Source organism: Aegilops tauschii, chromosome 1 (genome assembly GCF_002575655.3).
Source record: "Aegilops tauschii subsp. strangulata cultivar AL8/78 chromosome 1, Aet v6.0, whole genome shotgun sequence".
NCBI classification, from domain to species: domain Eukaryota; kingdom Viridiplantae; phylum Streptophyta; class Magnoliopsida; order Poales; family Poaceae; genus Aegilops; species Aegilops tauschii.
Window position 1 is genome coordinate 227,029,182 of NC_053035.3, and position 18,902 is coordinate 227,048,083.

General features: G+C 47.0%; 1 protein-coding gene across 1 annotated transcript in view; it reads left to right on the plus strand.

Moving 5' to 3' along the window:
- LOC109751089 (protein ENHANCED DISEASE RESISTANCE 2) overlaps nucleotides 1–7,464 on the plus strand; it is an 11,710-nt gene extending 4,246 nt beyond the window's left edge. The window contains exons 7-21 of the mRNA XM_073505940.1: nucleotides 2,876–2,922; nucleotides 2,996–3,096; nucleotides 3,308–3,403; nucleotides 3,486–3,550; nucleotides 3,625–3,696; nucleotides 3,781–3,927; nucleotides 4,016–4,332; nucleotides 5,091–5,154; nucleotides 5,238–5,413; nucleotides 5,599–5,700; nucleotides 5,781–5,831; nucleotides 5,924–6,067; nucleotides 6,153–6,248; nucleotides 6,821–6,922; nucleotides 7,021–7,464. Of these exons, the coding sequence (XP_073362041.1) occupies nucleotides 2,876–2,922; nucleotides 2,996–3,096; nucleotides 3,308–3,403; nucleotides 3,486–3,550; nucleotides 3,625–3,696; nucleotides 3,781–3,927; nucleotides 4,016–4,332; nucleotides 5,091–5,154; nucleotides 5,238–5,413; nucleotides 5,599–5,700; nucleotides 5,781–5,831; nucleotides 5,924–6,067; nucleotides 6,153–6,248; nucleotides 6,821–6,922; nucleotides 7,021–7,116 (1,676 nt within the window). The 3' untranslated portion in view covers nucleotides 7,117–7,464. The remainder of the gene's footprint in view (nucleotides 1–2,875; nucleotides 2,923–2,995; nucleotides 3,097–3,307; nucleotides 3,404–3,485; nucleotides 3,551–3,624; nucleotides 3,697–3,780; nucleotides 3,928–4,015; nucleotides 4,333–5,090; nucleotides 5,155–5,237; nucleotides 5,414–5,598; nucleotides 5,701–5,780; nucleotides 5,832–5,923; nucleotides 6,068–6,152; nucleotides 6,249–6,820; nucleotides 6,923–7,020) is intronic.
- Nucleotides 7,465–18,902: the final 11,438 nt, after the last annotated feature.

An 18,902-nucleotide genomic window follows, 5' to 3' on the forward strand; every position in this document is an offset into this window, starting at 1 on the left:
CTCAACGACTACAAAGTACCTAAAAGATGAGCAAAACGGGTCCGCTTAGAGCCGACAGAGACCACCATCACGAGGAGCGATCGTCCGGGAGGATGAGCGACGGACATGCCGGACCGAGGACTCCAAGACGGTGCCTCCAGGAAGGGCACGACCACGAACGTCACTACCGTCCGATCCGAATATCAAGTTTTCGCCTGGAGTAAGATGGAAGGAGTAGAAGCATCACGACGGAGCCTGCAAGGAGGCACACGACGTCCACGGACGCCGTCACCGTCTATTTGTGCACAGACTGGGTAGGTGATGTACCCCGGTGCTTCAAATCCTCCGCCGCCACCCCGGCCCGCCAACACCCGCAGCCATGCCACCCGAGCGGCCATGGTTGCCTGCCAGCATCCGAGCCGCGCAATCCGCCCACGACCAACGCGACTCCCACCGCCAGGGCCGCCGCCCCGCCATGAGACCACCCTGAAGCTGCCAAAGGCCACGACTTTGCACAGATCCGCGACCCCAACCACCTCTAGAACCGCCGGCGGCCAATCTGCCTCGAGAAGGGCCGCAACCACATCGACCGGGGGAAGGGGAAGGCGGAGAAGTGGCCCATGGCCACGACCGACGCCCGTATCGGCTCCATCTCCCCCCCGGAACCGTGTTCCGCCCCCGCGTCGAAGGCCCAGAACACCAGGAGGCACTGGCCACCGCCAGATGCTGGAGAGGGAGGGTGGCCGAGCTGTCGTCGCCGCCGCCTAGAGACGCCACCAAGGGATCCTCCCGAGCCGAGCGCCGCCACCTAGTCGCGAGGGCCCGACTGGGTGGGAGCAGCCCACCACCTCTGCTGCCGTGCCGCCCCCCACCAGAGACATGGCGAGAGGGCCGCCCGCGACCCGGTCAACCATGACCCGCGGCGCCGGACGTGACACCAAGGCGCTGCCGGAAGCACCGCCACCGACGCCACCACCGGCCCACACCACCACCATGCCGCCCGCTGCCCGTCGCCACGCCACCATCGCCGGCCTGCTATGGAGCGCCGTCGCGCCGCCACGCTCGGCATCGAGCACCACACCCCGCCCGCGAGATCTGACCCGCGCCACACCACATGCGCGGGGGACGAAGGAGCCGCGCCGCCGGCGACGACCGGGCTTCGCCCGACCGCGCCCCTTGGCGGCGAGGGAGGAGGAGGGAGGAGGAGGGGGGGTGCAGCGGCGGAGATCTGAAGCCCTCCCCGAGCCTCGCGGATGGCGGCGGGGGAGGGAGGGAGCCTGCGACCTCTTTCCAAAATATTTTTGGTCCATATTTTAATGATGCGGCTTAAAAGGTACCAACAAATTTAGACAATCACTAACTCTATTCTCTCATATTAGGAATACAAAATACAAATAGCTTTTGCAATTTAGAAGTAACACCAGAATTCATTGCACATACACCCTTTAATAAATAAAGATTGAAGCACCTCCTAGCCAAGAGAACAGACAGGTAGAGATTTGATGCACTGGGGAAGGGAGCCCAAGATTACTGCAGCAGTACATTGTGTGGAACCTTCATCCAGTACTGATTAGAGGCTATTTAGGGGGGGGGGGGGGGGGGGTAGGAGGAGACGGTTTAGAAAGTTACAGATCGTTGGCTAACTTTCACTATGGGAAGATTAAGATGGATTAATGGTAGAAATGTGTGTCTGTTGAGGGGGGGGGGGGGGGTAATATTTTTTCTAGAAAAGCAAAGGCCTTGCATTTTGATGCTTTGGTAGAAAGAAGAGTTTGTACAAGCCCTAAGAACAGCAACACCCGGTGATTACTACATGAAACCCCTAGTCCATAGACACTGGCATAACCAGAAGCAGAGCGCCTAGACCTCTCGCACCCGCCATCGCCCATTGCCTGGCTTCCGTCTCGATCGTGTCAAGTAGGCGAGCTAAGTTGAGCTGGGAGTTGTCAAAGATGATCGAGTTATGCTTTATTGAAGAAGCTGCCTTCTAATAGATTAAAGGATGAATCAAGAAAGCAGCAATCTGACAGGTATCAAAGCAAAAATTAAATTCCCCTTCCGGCCTTCCTAGTCCACATGACAAATCGTCTATGTATACTTGGATAGTTGGACTTGAATTTTGAAAATAGTCTCAGCACAAATTTCTTAAGAAGAGGAGCCGATTATTTCTAACAAGCAGGCTGGACATGTAGTAATTGTACAAACAAGAAATATCCAAACTTAATTCTTTGAAGGTAGGAGAGCAGATTCGATTAGCATGGTATAGATGCACAGTTCAATAGCTTAGATGCACAGCTCAATAGCTTACTATAGGACTGCTATACAAGTAACAAAATCTCGTCTGTCATGAGTTGTGACTCCTATTCTTTGTAGGTAGAGAGCATATAACCTTAAGTTCAAACACTACATAATGTAACTAGTATTACCTTCCAAATACCGTATGATCAATTAACCACAAGTGGCATAACCTGATCATCTTCCAAAACACAACACAATCATTCTATTAGTAATTCACTTCTCTCTTGAAAAAATTCAGAAATCTTTATCTCATATTATACTGCAATAACATATGTAGCCAAAATAGAAAATATTGGATATGTATTTCTTCGTATATCAAAGTGGAGTAGGTTGAAGTTGTTTCCCAACACAGATGTACGAATCAGGAAAACCAGATCGAGCTGTACGTGCAATTCGGAGTATCTTTCTTTAAAAAAAAATCATACATCACGCGTTCTTGTTTACATTATCAAACTTAGTTATATGATTGGTATCATTGTATCAGAGATGTAATACAGATACCACATTATCAACTTAGCTTGCTGCACATTTGTGTGGGCAAACAAGCAAGCTAGTTATCATGGAACTTTCTGCTAACTTCCGATTTCCTTATATTTAGGATTACGTTTGTTTACTGAGGCAAAGGATGGTGGCTCACGTGGGAAGGTAATTCTCGTTGTCGACAATATATTTTGTGGACGGGCTGTTAAATTCACTGTGATTTTGCCTGTTTACCCAGTATTGGGATGATCATCCAGCTATAATGGCAGTTGGTGTCGTTGATGCAAATTCTGAGGATATCTTCCAGACTTTAATGTCTCTTGGTCAATCAAGATCCGAGTAAGATATATGTTTCCTGTTTAACAAAACCAGCATATGATACTGCCTTGAAAACCAGCAATATATTGCACTTGATTTTTCTGTTTTGCTATCTTCCTGACCAAAATTTAGACTCTGCACGGCATGTCACTAAATGCATAGCATTATTTACATGAATATCTATGTGAATGCATTTCGTTTTGCACCAATCAACCAGTGAGAGTTCTTGTAGGTGGGACTTCTGTCTGCGGGAAGGAAGGGTGGTTGAGCATCTAGATGGACATTCAGACATAATCCACAAGAAATTAAGAGGGGACTGGCTACCATGGTCTGATGCTGGATCCATCCTGCTTTCTGTATGCACACTTTATCGTTAAGTTATAATAGTATATATGATATTTAGTTTTCAGGGGAATGAGAAAGAGAGATCTATTACTTAGACGATATTGGAGGAGAGAAGACGATGGAACTTATGGTACAATTTTTTTTTTAAATGATAAATAATCAGCTTGCCATGATCTAGACCTGACACTTCTCTTGATTTTTCAGTTATCCTGTACCACTCTGTTTTCCACAACAGATGCAGTCCTGAGAAAGGCTACATCCGTGCATGTCTTAAAAGTAATGTATGCTTTATTTTCAGCATAAAAACTGATTGTTATCGTTTGTTTATCATGGACTAAGATATGATTCTATGAATAATAGGTGGAGGATATGTAATATCACCAGTTAGCCAAGGAAGACAATCAGTTGTGAAGCATATGCTTGCTATAGACTGGAAATTCTGGAAGTCATATCTCCTTACCTCATCCGCAAAATACATCACCATACGTATGCTAGGAAGAGTAGCAGGCATGTCTCGTGAAAGATTAATTATTCATTGCTTGTTGTGGTTATCAACGTTGTCCCAGTGTTCAGTAAGCTAAACATTTGTTTGCAGCCCTACGAGAATTATTCCGAGCAAAAAATGGAAACTGCGCTTGTATGGAATTCTCATCGGGTGAGCTGATGAGGGATATGGGACTGCCGCAGGGTGGAAACGAGCGGACAAAAATAGAAATGCAGTCAGCAAATGAGTGTGAAAGACTTGAGGGTCCTGTAGAAGGACCACAGGGTGGTTCTAACCGGCACTTAAGCAGTACTGGTTCCCTTGTTCAACTTAATGATGCAACGGATGAGTTCTTTGATGTCCCAGATGAATCAGAATATGATCAGAGAGAAGCCATGTGGTCTTCTGATGAGAGCACACATGCTGCGGTGAGTTCTTTACATAGAACCTTTTTTTTCTTGAAAACACACCTAAATGTGTGATTTTGTATTAGAGGAGACGTCAAGATGACACAAAGCTTACAAGCGGCAACACAAGCCAAAAGTACCCAGGCTAACAAAAGAAAAAAGAAATTAGAAATAAAAGACGGCAGCAAAAGGAGCAAATAAATAAATAAATAAATAAATACTGTTCTTATTGATTAAGATAATAGTTCATTTCCATCTTTCTAGAATTGCGGTTTGTAGATTGTTGTGTGCCTGACCATATTAAATATGCGTTACCCCTGTGGCGTTCATATGTGAAGGTTAACAACATTGCAATATGCAGAAAATTGTCCATACTTTTCAATTATTCAGCTGTTGCATTATCACAATGAGTGTAACGTGTGTACCTTAGCCCATAATGTGATTTCTCCCTTTCCCTTTAGTAACAAAAAGAAGCAGGAAGGTTTCTCTCAGATATGTTGCAAAACCCTGGTCAGCCAGTAACTAACGTACAGTTTCCTTGATTGTATGAACCTATTATTCTTTCCTATGCCATAGTGGTAGCATGACACGATTTGATCATAGTTGGAAAGGTGAAACAACTTATATTCGGCTTACAAAAATTAAAACAACGTAGTCATAGGCAAGGGCCACAATTTAATTACAAGAAATGACGATGACATGGTCTTGGCATAATTCAGAGAACTAGGGCAGAACTCCAAGATTGTTTTTTTACATTCCATGTGTCTAATATTTGGCAGGACCAACGACATGCTAAATTATCCAGTGCTGCTGTCTTTGTACGGAAGTTGCATGATCTTGCAGGTGTGTTACGGCTGATGTACATTTTTCAGTATTTTCATTTATTTTTGTTTCTAACTACTTGTTTCTCATTTCCTATATTCTAGTTCAAAAGAGAGGGTACGTTGATTTACAGGGAGCTGCAGATGCTGATAATGGACCATGTTACTATGGACATACTCTCCCAAAAGATTCTAGCTGTACAATGCCTTCTAGTTGGTCAATGACAGACCCGACAACATTCTTAATACGGGGAGAATCCTATTTGCTTGATCGTCAAAAGGTGGCTTAGTACTGTGATATTATTCTAATTCAGTAGGCTAGGATACATGTCTTTGTTCTGCAGGAAATAAGGGATCCTGTATGTTACAATGATAGCCATGTTTAGTTAATCTAGTCAGCATATTGATAGTCAGGGTTCGTGTGCTTCACCATCCATAATGATGAAATTATCTGTAACTTTGACAGATCAAAGCAGAGAATACACTGATGCAAATGGTTGGTGCTGACTGGATAAAATCTGATAAGCGTGAGGATGATCTTGCTGGTCGTCCTGGCGGACTAGTCCAGGTATCTTCTGCTGAAGTCAGTAATTTTGCCTTCAAATGGGAAGGAACAAAAATTAAAGTTCGCAATGAATTTTATTGCAGAAATATGCAGCACAAGGAGGCAGCAAATTTTTCTTCATTGTAAATATACAGGTGAGATTTCTTCGGCTTTATGAATGTATTGAGGCTTCATAAGTGTGCATGTAGACCTTGCCTTTTTACTTATAACCCTGGTTGGTATACAGGTTCCTGGTTCTACCACGTACAGCTTAGCTTTGTATTATATGATGGATACCCCATTGGAAAAGGTTCCTCTACTTGAAAGATTTGTAAATGGAGATGATACATTCAGAAACTCAAGGTTCAAACTCATCCCTTATATCTCAAAGGTACCTTTCTCCTACAACTCTTGATTGGTGTTAATCAGAAAGCCGCGATGGTTTACGATTGGAAATTCGGAATGTGTCATTTCAGGGATCTTGGATTGTGAAGCAGAGTGTGGGCAAGAAAGCTTGTTTGGTTGGTCAAGCACTAGAAATCAATTATTTCCGTGGAAGCAACTATTTGGAGGTAACATCTATGCATGCCATTATCCAGAGATCAGCATAGCTGGCATATTTTTTGCATACTTATGTATTCAGGAAACAGTCTATCAGCTATGTTTTCTTTGAACGGGTGCAGTCACGTACTTCCTCCGTTCCAAAATATAAGTCTTTGTAGAGATTTCATTATGGATCAGATACGGATGTATATAGATGCATTTTAGAGTGTAGACTCACTCATTTTGCTCACTATGTAGTTCATAGTGAAATTTCTACAAAGACTTATATTTAGGAACGGAGGGAGTAGTAAGGATTGCTTTACTTTGTCAATATTATTTATCGTTTACCTTTTTTAGTTCATGTTCTCCATGGACCAAAATCTGACTGGACCATTATGGGAAGCTAACTGTTAATTTGGTTTATGAGTCTTCATTAACCATAAGATAGGTCAAACGGTCCATTGCGGTCACCAAACACTAATTGGCTTAGGTTTATCTCCTAACATTATAGCTTATTATGATCTAATGAGAGTATGTTTAGTGCCAGTACGTACAATTGCGATATTCAGGTTCTCAACATTTTGAAATGCAACCTTTTCAGCTTGGAGTTGATATAGGCTCGTCAACAGTGGCACGAGGTGTGGTGAGCCTTGTGCTCGGGTACTTGAACAACCTGGTGATTGAGATGGCCTTCTTGGTACAGGTAATCGCCGTCGGATAATTTTACCAAATTGTCTTGTTCTACTCAAGATCGAGAACAGATGTGATGAACAAGCATGGTTTCTTCCTTGCCTCATGCAGGGCAACACGCAAGAAGAGCTCCCGGAGTTCCTCCTAGGCACCTGCCGACTGAATTATCTCGACGCCTCCAAAGCTGTATCGCTAGACGAATGCTGACCTGACCTCTCAAGGTCAAGGAGGCCTCAAGTTGACCCCAATTCTCTTTGGAAGCATGAGTACAGCACATCAAAGCCGAAAAGGCTCAAGCTACTCCCCGTGTCCACCCGCCATACACTCATTTGTCTGCCTTGCCGCCCACAAAAGTGTGGGGGGTTTGCCGCAGCAGTGTACATTCATTTCTCCTCCTGCTGCAAATAGGAGGTGTTGCGGTGTATTGATTGATTGATTGATGATGGCAGTGTACTACTCGTATGATGCAAATCCTTGCTCCCATTCTTTGGCCGACAGCTCGTCATTTCATTCATCATGTAAAAATTGAGACAAAAGGAAAGTGTATTCTAACCCTGACCTCGTGTCGTTCATTTGGAATCTAATCTGGGATCGGATCAGAGATCGTCAGATCCAACACCAGCAAAGCAACCCATTACTGGACGTTGACCCTTCACCTGAGAGTGATTACACTGCCATGATTCTATCCGAGGACTGTCCCTCCAGACAGACACTCGTACCGAATCGAAAGGGACTCGACCCAAGCCCAACACCAACGACGCAGTGATAATCATCGGGAATTCCCGTATCATGGTGCAGTTGGTCACTCACTCGAGGAGGTCGAGGACCACACGCTTCGCTTTTCTGTTATCATCACTTGAGCCGGAAGGAACGAGCAGGTGTAGGTAGTGGAGCTGGCATCTCTTGCGTCCTCACCAGAGATTGAGAAAGGACAGGACAGCAGTGGGGCGTGAAAATGATGGGGTGTCATCGTAGCAACCAGTTCGCAGCAGCAGCAGCTACATCGTGATCAGGAATCAGGGGTCACTGTGCCTGCCCACCCGCGCGCCTAGCTAGCTCAGCTTTTCTTGTTTCCTAACCGTGCAGGCCAAACGCTGCATCGCTGACGCTGCGGCTGTAGCAGCAGTGGACGTGACAGGTGAACGTCCTCTTCCTTCGCTCGCCTCGAGCCTGCGCTTTCCGAGCAGAGGATGGTGCGTCGCTTGCTTGCTTGCTACTTTTGTGTCGCGCAAGAGAGAGAGAGATTAAAGTAGACGCGTGGACGCAATGCACCGTGTACGTACGTAAGCGTGGCGGAGCGTGGACAGGGTTGTTCTTTTCTCTTTGAGATCCTGGACAGGATTGTTAATGCCATTGACCTGTGCTGATCCCTATGGCGCATGGCGCGTCGCCGGCGGCGGCGGCGATCGGGTCGGGTCGGTCGGTCGGTCGCGCCAGGCACGGCTCCGTGCTGGGGGTCAGCTGGTCACGTGGACGCGGGGCGAGCGCGTGCGCGTGCGCTAGCGAGAGACGCGAGGCTGAACTGAATCCGACGCCTCTGGATCTGTTCGCCGTTGCACCGCCGCATTTGCTTGTCGCCGGGCAAGTGGTCACAGTTTGCACGACACGCACTCTGTCGTATATAAAGAAAACGAACCTTTTTTTTGACGTCTAATTAAGAAAAAAACATGAATATATATCTCGTTGTAGAAAAACACATGAGTACCTCTTGATGTTTAATTTGTCATATGGTAAGCTCCACTTGAAGATCTGTGGCGAACCCTGAAATTGATATGCCAATTTCGAGAGTGATGTTCCCTAGGTTTTGTTCAGAATTACACTAACCAATGAACTGCATGGCATCACTGTTAGGCTGGCCATAGTGGGGGTAACATAAGTAGTACTCCCTCCGTCCCATAATATAAGAGTGTTTTTGACACTACACTAGTGTAAAAAACGCTCTTATATTATGGGACGGAGGGAGTATCATATACTTGGGACTCGCGAACATGTTTATGTGGCAGGCAATTAAAGAAGAGAGAGATGATTATATTAACATAGGTAAATACCGTAACATAATAAATGTGGTGCTACTATGTGTCATGCATGGCAATAAATGAGACTATCTATGATACTATGCACTATAGAGGTAGTAACATAGACTAGTAACATATGCATGTTACTAGTGTAAGTTACTCCCCACTATGACCAGCCTTAGAACAAGTACAATAAAGCTGAGTCAGCGGGCTATAAAGAATAAATTAATATATTTCTACTTAGTTGGAGGAAAGAGAAGAGGAGAGAGAAGAAAGCGGGCTCTTCGTGAAGAGCCAGCTCTAGCACGTCCTCCTAGACACTTTGTGAGAATGAAAGCTGGGCCACATAATAAAAAAATAATATACTTTTTTGATCTACTATTATACATGTTGACTATAAAATGAGCTGTAGATGACATGACACTGGCTTATAGTCAGGCTATATTATTAACCATGCTCTTACTTGAACTCATCCATATTGCACGATACAGGGGAGCTTTGTGCACATCGATGGCATTGCTCAGGATTAATTGGCCCGTTGAACAACACCAAGCTGTTCGGTCAAGATTACAAATCCCAACACTCGTAGAAACTGTGTCAGAGTACTGACTGCAGTAAAGAAGATGATGATCCCAAGGAACCATCAATTCCGCAGGAAGATCTGCACGAAGAACAGAGAAGATGGTACTGTAACGATAACATAATCCCTTCACGAACAGAAATTGACAAACAACACTCTACTCTCTCTCCAGCCATCAAAAGGTGCTGTTCTAGATATTGATGCGGTCTCCTAAATGTAAATTTGACTAGTATTTTTTTCTACAATATAAATAAAACTTAAGAAAATCGTTGTATTATGACACATTGTATAAAGACAAATCTGTACATATTATTTTCATATATCATGTCGATTTTTTTTATAAATACATCTATGTTCAAGCTATTAAATGTATGACCGGAACTATATCTCGAGTGTAATGTTTTTTTTACTAGGAGGACTAATTACCATGACTCCATGAGTATGTCCATTTAGATTTCACTGTTTTATGAAAATGCCTCTTTGGCCCTTAAATCACAGTCCATTAAATCCGCGCATGTGTCGAGAAACCTACTGCGCCACACGTCCATTCACGAGCCATCCGTCATTAAACACAACACCGGTTGGCTCCGGGCATCTGCCCGCTATTTAAAAGATTCCAGACGCGGGGCAAAAATCGCACCACACCTCCGCTCCCATATTCTTCTTGCATCATTTTTTCACAATCTCCATGGCATCCGTCGAGCAGGAAGAGGAGTTCTCTGGCATAAAAGCCGGCTGGGTGGCCCACTGAGTTCGCCAGATACGAGCCAAACAACTCTCTGCCCCACCTCCCTCGACGCTCCAGGCGGCTGCAGGCCAGCTCACAGAGGCGGAAGCTCCAAGCCGACACGTGGTTCAGCAACTTGTCGCTCCAAGCCAACTCACCGTGGAGTGGCGAGTCGCCCTAGGCCGGCACGAGGGGGAGCACAATAGCATGCACATAGTGGTTGCAGTTGGCGACACTGTGTCGTACCACTCCTCCCGTGCCTGTGACCGCGCCACCCGCCATCAACGTTCTCGGAACCTTTCCCTGTCGGCGGAGAAAGAAGCCGGTTTCATGAAGATCGGCGAGGCGGCGACCATCACATCTGTGCCCAACGCCATTATCGAGGAGAAGTAGAACATGGGAGGCCTCCGCCGCTTGGGTCCCATGAAGGCAATCGCCGAGGCGACGCCGACGTATACAGTCAGTGTCTTGCTCGGTTCGCAGGCCACCGTCATCCTTCGCCCCAAAACCAACTTGATCTATGCTTACCGGAAGCGAAGGGCACGCTTCCCCTCCGGCTAAAACATATACCGGCGGTGCCACTCCGATGAGCGGCGCAGCTGAACATGGGGAAGCGGAGGCTCTTTGCGCTGAAGCATATACCTCAGGGGCTCACGTGAGTCCGATGAGTGGGCTGCCGGACATGGGAAAGACAATGGAGATCCCCCGAGGCCGGCCGTAGACTAGTCAAGGGTATCCATGTCGTGGGAATGAATATCTGCCGGCGCCGACCGTAGACTAGTTTTACCTTAATCCGTTATATTTTAGTTAAAATATGTCCGAAATGTAATGAATTTCGTCCGGTTTGTTTAAAAAGTTTTTGCATTGTATGCCGGTAGTGTTGGATGGTCGGCTCTCGCATCCGTGTCCACAGATTGGTCCTCCCATCCGCGAACGGACGCGAGAGTAAATTTGCGGGTCAGCGTTGAAGATGCCCTAACATGGGTTGGAATGCCTACCCATGTAAAATTTTAAAAAGAAAAAAAAACTGCAAAAAGTAACTCTTTAGATGCTTTACTTGTATTTTGCAAGACAAATAAACGATAATCCCATCGGGTCCGAACTCATCCAAGTCGACTTCATATCCCAAAATGATGGCGTCTCAAAAATTGTATTTCATCTTCTGGCTATTTTTTTATGCATGTGCATTGACTCACTATTTGACCTATCATGTAGAGGTCGGAGGACAATAATGATTTTTTAATAATAGTATCTACCCGAATGAAGCATACGTCTAAGAAGGTTTTCTTCATCAGTCATGGTGATGTAATATAGGACCTCCGATGGTTTTATTTATCAAGAAATCCCTCTCCCATGAAAAGAAAAAAGAAAGAGAAAACATCCCTTGGAATGAAGATGCGTTCACCATCGGGAGGATCGGACTTCCCTCACGGAAAATCTGCTCCTCAAACGCCCCTCAGAATGAAGATGCGTCCACCATCGGGAGGATCGGAGCACTCCTCTCATAGAAAATTCGCCCCTCAAACGCCCGCGGACGTGCCGGGGTGTGTTCGCAGGCCCTCTTCATTTTGGTGCGTCCACATCCTTGTATCTCAAATCTCGTCCCTCCGTATTCGGTGGTTGTGGTTCGATGGATGGATCCGATTAAACCTTGGGTGGGGCTGGGGAACCCCTGTGACAGTGCTGACCGCGACATCTTTGCGGTTGCTACCAAAGTGGAAATTGGCGATGGCCTTTGTGCTTCTTTCTGGGAGTCGGCCTGGCTTGAGGGGATGAGGCTCAAAGATACTGCTCCCCGAATCTTCTTGTTATCCAGAAGAAAGAACTGCTCGGTACAAAAGGCGATAGACAAAAACTTTTGGATCTCCAAAATCAACATCAGCACGGGATCTCCATTAATCATCTAACCGAGTTCGTCAACCTATGGGAAAAACTTTCCCCCATCCACCTCAACCAGGATAAGGCATATACCATCTCCTGGAAGCTAACAAATGATGGCCGCAACTCCATTGCGTCAGCATACGAGGTCCAGTTCAGGGACTTAATTGACACGGAACTTGTGCAGAAGGTCTGGAAGAATTAGACCCCTCTAAAATGTAACTTTTTTGCTTGGCTTGTAATCAACAATAGGATTTGGACGGCGGACTGACTGCAGTGACAAGGATGACCAAACTGCAACCTTTGCCCCCTCCGTAAACAAGTCTAAAATGGGCAGCAGACCTTTCCTTCCAGCGCAGATACACATCTAGAGTTTGGGGTATGACCAAGGTTTGGCTTGGCCTTCATGACGCGAACCCCCTAGAGTGGGGTCACATGAACTTAGTTAAAGATTTGTTTATCCTCAACGCGACTTGGAAGACGCAGCCAGAAGGCCGCTGTTGTAGGGTGAAACCCTAAGATGAATATTTTCACACTTGGAGGGGGGAAAAGGGATGAACACCAAGAACACAAAGAGGAATTCAGTCCAACAGAACCCAATCACACATCTACTAGAATAGCAAACACATAGATCCACAAGATTACAAGCACAATCAAAGGAAACAAGCACTAGGTAAAGTTCTTCCCACTCCTAAGAGATGAGGTCTTGATGATGATAATCTTCTCTAAGAGGAGGTCTTAAAATTCACAAGTGGATCCTCTCCAAAGAGGCCTTGATCTCCGATGGAGTGGTAGAAGGAGCAAAGCTCTTAAATATTGTCACGACCGGATTTTCGGGATGTTAATTCTCCAGAAAATGGCCGTTGTGCTCACCAGCCCCAGGATTACTGTTAGCTGATGAGGCACCAACTTGATACAAGAAAAATCCAAGCAAGTACAAAAATATGTAGTACAAGACCATTGTGGCCTAGGAGTACAACATTTGGTTTTCTAGTGGTTGATGGCGGAAGCGGTTGCGGTTCATCTGCGTCTATGGGACTCCATTTCCCACAAGAACAGCTAACCAGGATAACTCCTATCTTCGCGAGGCTGCGAATGTCAACGCGTAGGTTCCGAGGTTGTCACCGTGATGCTTATCTCCAAGCAAGGAATCTGGCCAAGACAATAGCCAGGGACAAGCCAGTGAGTACGTTTGAATGTACTCGCAAACATTAAGAACACGGGTATAATATATCAAGGGAAAACATGTTCCGAAAATATTCTATGATCATAACGTCAGTCACGAGATAAACAAAATATTCATGATGCACGCATGTGGGTAATAATAACCAAAAATAAAATACTGGGTGCCAAACGAGGGTCTGAAAGACTCCTCGAGAGGAAACTGCAAGAATAATAATGCCGCAGTCGGGCGTCGGGCGACACCACATAAAGGGCTTATAAATAAAAGAAGTAACAAGCATGCCACAGTCGGGCGTCTGAGCGACGCCACATAAAGGGCTTGTAAATAAAAGAAGTAACAAGCATGCCACAGTCGGGCGTCTGAGCGACGCCACATAAAGGGCTTATAAATAAAAGAAGTAACAAGCATGCCACAGTCGGGCGTCTGAGCGACGCCACATAAAGGGCTTGTAAATAAAAGAAGTAACAAGCATGCCACAGTCGGGCGTCTGAGCGACGCCACATAAAGGGCTTATAAATAAAAGAAGTAACAAGCATGCCACAGTCGGGCGTCTGAGCGACACCACATAAAGGGCTTGTAAATAAAAGAAGTAACAAGCATGCCACAGTCGGGCGTTTGAGCGACGCCACATAAAGGGCTTATAAATAAAAGAAGTAACAAGCATGCCACAGTCGGGCGTCTGAGCGACGCCACATAAAGGGCTTGTAAATAAAAGAAGTAACAAGCATGCCACAGTCGGGCGTCTGAGCGACGCCACATAAAGGGCTTATAAATAAAAGAAGTAACAAGCATGCCACAGTCGGGCGTCTGAGCGACACCACATAAAGGGCTTATGTAAGGATCATCACAGAGAATGTCCGGGAGGTAGAACCATCCCAGGGATACTCATTAATACCAATAAAGTAAAAGGTTAGTCCACAATAATAATGATCATAATCCGCATATGTCACAGTTCATAATCAAAGTTCTGGTTTAGCAGCTTTCCTCCGAAGACCGACACTAAGACCGACACTTGACCTATCCCAGACTGTAGTCCTTAACCATGGACACGGCTATTCGAATAGATGTATAATCTCTGCAGAGGGTGTACTCTTTACCCACGGGTAACGGATTTCTTTAGTCCATCGGGACTAATTCCCTCTACGGTCTTTTGATTGGAAACACGCCTGACCTGCACACACCAGCTTAACTCACCGATGTCTGGAATCACCCACAACACCTGTCAAGCCAAACTCTAAGTGGGGAGGCTACAACCTCGACGTAGCATGGGATCAAATTTCTATACGCGCGCTCTAAGGGGTGGCCCCCCTCTCGGTCCCAACCGGAAACACCCATGCCCCCGGACCGAATGACAGGCTTTAATCCGTGGCCACGGGACCCTCATCACGGCCTCTCTGTACGGTGTGTGCTAGGACGGGGTTGACAACTTACTGAACCGTACCCTACCTCAGGCAGGGACAAGTGGTAGTACCAGGCAAGTATGGGGGTTACTGGACAAGACTCGATCTAAGGCCGACTCAGGAGGTTTAAGTGTTCCCTGCATGATTAGCACAACAAAAGTATTTCCATTAACAGGTAGACTTATCACTCGTCAAGCCTCACCATGCCATACCGGACATACTCGTCCCGACGAGGTACTAGGGACAAGCCCGTGTCTACCCAAGACCACGGCTTTCCCGGCTTCCTTCCGGTACGCAAGGGAAGCTTACGAGGATGAATACCATCACCAATATGTCCATTTATCACGGCAAAGAAAACTCCACTATGCACTCATGCATATGATCTTTTTATCGTCACATAAAAATAATGTATGCTCCAAGTCAAAAGGTGCTGTAACCATATCAAAACACCACACAAAATATTATGCCGGAGTTCAGAAATGCTTGCCTTCAAGTGTATGCATGTGGGGGTGCACTTTTGAAGGTTGCCTTATCTCCAAAAATCCTATTTTGAGAAAATACAAACAACACACATTTCAACAACAGTACAAAAAGTTGCCTCAAATATTTTTTTTAAAAATCTTAAAATAAACTAGAGGAAATTTGAGAGAGGTGGGAAAAAGAATCAACTCATTTGGAGTTTTATTTTAAATGTTATAGCCAGTCAAACTTCTGTTTTAAAAAAATCAGAAAAAGGAAAACGCTGCGGGGGAGAATACGTTTTCAAAGCAGAGGTGACGTACTCCGGTCTTTGCGCTACCACTTAACTAGAGAGGGCGGGGGAGCGGGTCACTGACAGTGGGTCCAGAGGGCCCACTGGTCAGGTTTGACTGGTCTCCCTCTCCCTCCTTTCTCTGTGCCCGAACGGTGGCGGGGCTCCGGCGATCGCCGGCGACGAACGGCGGCTCCCCAAGGGGTCCCGAGGGCGGGGATGGATCCGTCGGACCGAGGCGGTTCTCCCGGTGGGTGCTAGGCAGGCGGGGACGGAGGAGGTCACTGGCGGCGAGCTCCGCGGCGGAGGGGGCTACGGTGGTGAAGTGATATCTGGGCTCCGGTGATCCTTGGCCGAAGCTGAGGCGCTAGGCAGCTCCGCACGACTACGGGGGAGTTCTTGGTGGCGTTGGATTGGCGGGGGAAGGCCTAGCTGCGATGTAATGCACTGGATTGCGGCGGCGACCGAACTTGCCGGAGGCGGGGAAGAAAGGGCTTTCCCGTCGATTGCTGGTTGTGGGAGGGCTATGGGGGTGGCCTGGGGTTGCTTGAGTGATCGGTTGAGCTCGGGGCCCCTTTAAATAGGCGCTCGAGGCTGGCTCCCGTGGTGGCCGAGGATAAGATCGCCGACGACCACTTTTCTGTAGTTGTAGGGCATCGTGGCGGCGACGAAAGCGTGCCGACGAGCGGGAGGATAAGCACGGCCTGTGCTCTGGGGCAGCTGGCGTGCGCTGGCAGTTTGGGCGGCGCCGTCCGCGGCAGAATCCGCTGCCGACGCCGGCGTGTTGCAAAGGGGCTCTGCGGCGGCGCTGTAGGGTGCCAGGGAGAGCTTGGTGGGTACTGGAGAGAGGGCGAGTGCCTGGTGCGGTTCGGCAGGCGAGCAGGGGCCAGAGACGGGACGCGTCGGGGGTGGCAGTGCGGCGCGGCGACTCAGTGCGCGCGCGTGCAAAACGTGCGCTCTGGGCGCGCCCAGAGCACGCACGGCAGGTGCTCGGCGAAATGCCAGCGCGCTCTAGAGAGCTTGGGTGAGGCTGGCAGCTAACAGGCCAGGGTTAGGGACAGCTAGGATGCTATTGGACATGCTGGATAGTTCAGGGGTTCAAGTCCACAATGTAAACCAGAGGACATGCCAAAAATTGTTCCTGCACACAGGGTGTTCGACAGAATGCCATGGTCATCTAGGCAACTCTTGGGGTATCCAAACTCTCCAGATCCTAGTCTCTTTAGGAGCTCAAGAAGGTGGTAAGGTCAGCTTGGCAAAAACAGAAAGTTGATAGTGCAAGTTTTTGAGAAAACTAGTCTTGGGCAGAAACTAAAGGCTATCATTGCATGCACCAAAAATATGCCAATGGGTCCAATCTCCTGGACTTAAGAGTTTGGTAGGGAGGAGTATAGGTAGGAAAAAGCTCAAAGGTATTAGAGCAAAATAAAATGGGGTTGCAGTACAAATCACCAAACTGGACCAGAATGGAAAAGAAGATGATTCACTCAAATTTTTCAAAGAACATCACTGGGTTTTTGCATGAAGATGAATTGTAAGCATCCACTGACATCTCCAAACACTTGGAAGAATTTTTAGAAGAATATTTAAATAGGTTGTAGTGCAAAATACCTACTGGACCAGATTTGAAAAATTGATGTGGAGCTCAAAATCTCCAATGACCAAAAGATGTTTTTGCATAAAAGTGATGGGGAAACCTCACATGACATCCCCAAATTTTGGTGAAATTTTAAATGCATTTGTCAAGTGGTTGTAGTGCAAAGCAGGCTCCAAATTTTTGAAAGATCATTTTAAAAGAATAAAGCTCATGAAAAATAATTATGCAAATAAATCCACTGATAAAGGATTGATTTTATAAAGAGGGCACACAAGTCCAATAATGCTCTTTGAAGGTTTTCCCACTTGAAGTAAAAATTCACAATAACAAAAGGGTAAATCTTGACAAATGGAAAAGTTTTATTTCCTGGCCAAATTTTAATAAATAAGTCCAGGCCAAAATTTTGGGGTGTCACAACACTACCCCCCTTAAGAAAAATCTCGTCCTCGAGATTTGTTAAAAGCTGTTTTGAACAAAAACTGTTTTTATCAAAAGAAATCATTCAACTGCACAAAAACAAAACGGCCACAGTGAGAGGGCAATAAGTGGTGAAAAACCACAGTGTGTTACACTGGCGTAGTGTGGAAAAATCCACGGTTAGGGAAAACGAGATATTACTACGTGGATACAGTAATTTAGAATAAATTCTAAATTACCAAAATACGCTGGTCGCACCCGAGAGCATAGTGCTCTCTTTGGCTGACAGGTGGACCCAGGGCCCACTGTCGGCCTCTTCTCCTACCTCTGGCTCTCTCTTCTCTTTCGCGCGCTCTCCCGCGCTTCCTCCACCGGCGATGCCTAGCTCGTAGGGCATCGAGGCCATACCGTGGTAGTGCGCGGCGTGCTAGCTGCCGGTGCAGCGTGCACTCACCTCGCGGGCCAGGGCGTTGTCGGCACTGCTTGCGGACTCGCCTCCGAACACCGGCGGTCGAGCGACGAGTGGTGCTGGTGGACCTCGCCCACCGTACACCGATCTCGGGCTATAAAACGATCGCGGTGCTCCTCTCTTCTTCCTCACACCTGGCCTCGCTTCTACTTCTCCTTCCTTCTCCTCCATTACTGCTAGCAGGAGCTCGAGCCGAGGCTCTAATGGCGGAGGCAATGCCGGACTGGTATGTGGTCCTGGTGTGTGGAGGCTTGGCGGTGCTGCTGGGGTTCTCCGTGCTCCTGTGCGCGATGATCCTGGATGATCGTCGTGATGCTGCCGCACGAGTGCTAGCTCTTCGCGGTGGCGGCGATCACGTGGATTAGGCGCGGCATCGGGGCTAACTGCTGTCGGAGCGCTGGGGCAGCTCGCGCTCGAATGAACACTCACAAATCTCTCTTACTGAGACTGTGGTGTCCTCGAGTGTGGTCAGTTAGGTGCAACAAAATGTGCACGAGGATTTGTAATAGTGCTCGAGGTCGAGTGGTGGCGGCTGAGAGTTTGCTGTTACGATGATGCGCGAATAAAAATCTATGCCGTGAAAATAATATACGCAGCCATGACTCGGGGAAAGGAAATCTCCTCAAAACATGCTGCGAGAGAGTAAAATAATCAAAACAAAACTAACAGCAGTAAAACTGCTCACATAACTGAAATTAAAGCAAAATCGGATCCGTCGCACAAAATTACAGTACATAACTTATTACTGGGATAACAGACACAGCAGAGACGTTTACAAGGAAAACGGCAAAAAGACAGGGTCCTGAGAAAATGCCTCTGGCACTGGGGCACACTCCTCTTCTATCGGGGGAAGCGGGTTGACCAGCCGATGAATGCGCCCTTCTTGGTCAGGCCTCAGTGGCCTGCCAATAGCGATCCGAGGATTTAAATCAGCGAGGCTCTGTAGATAGCCCATTACTCGCTGAGTTAAACGCTC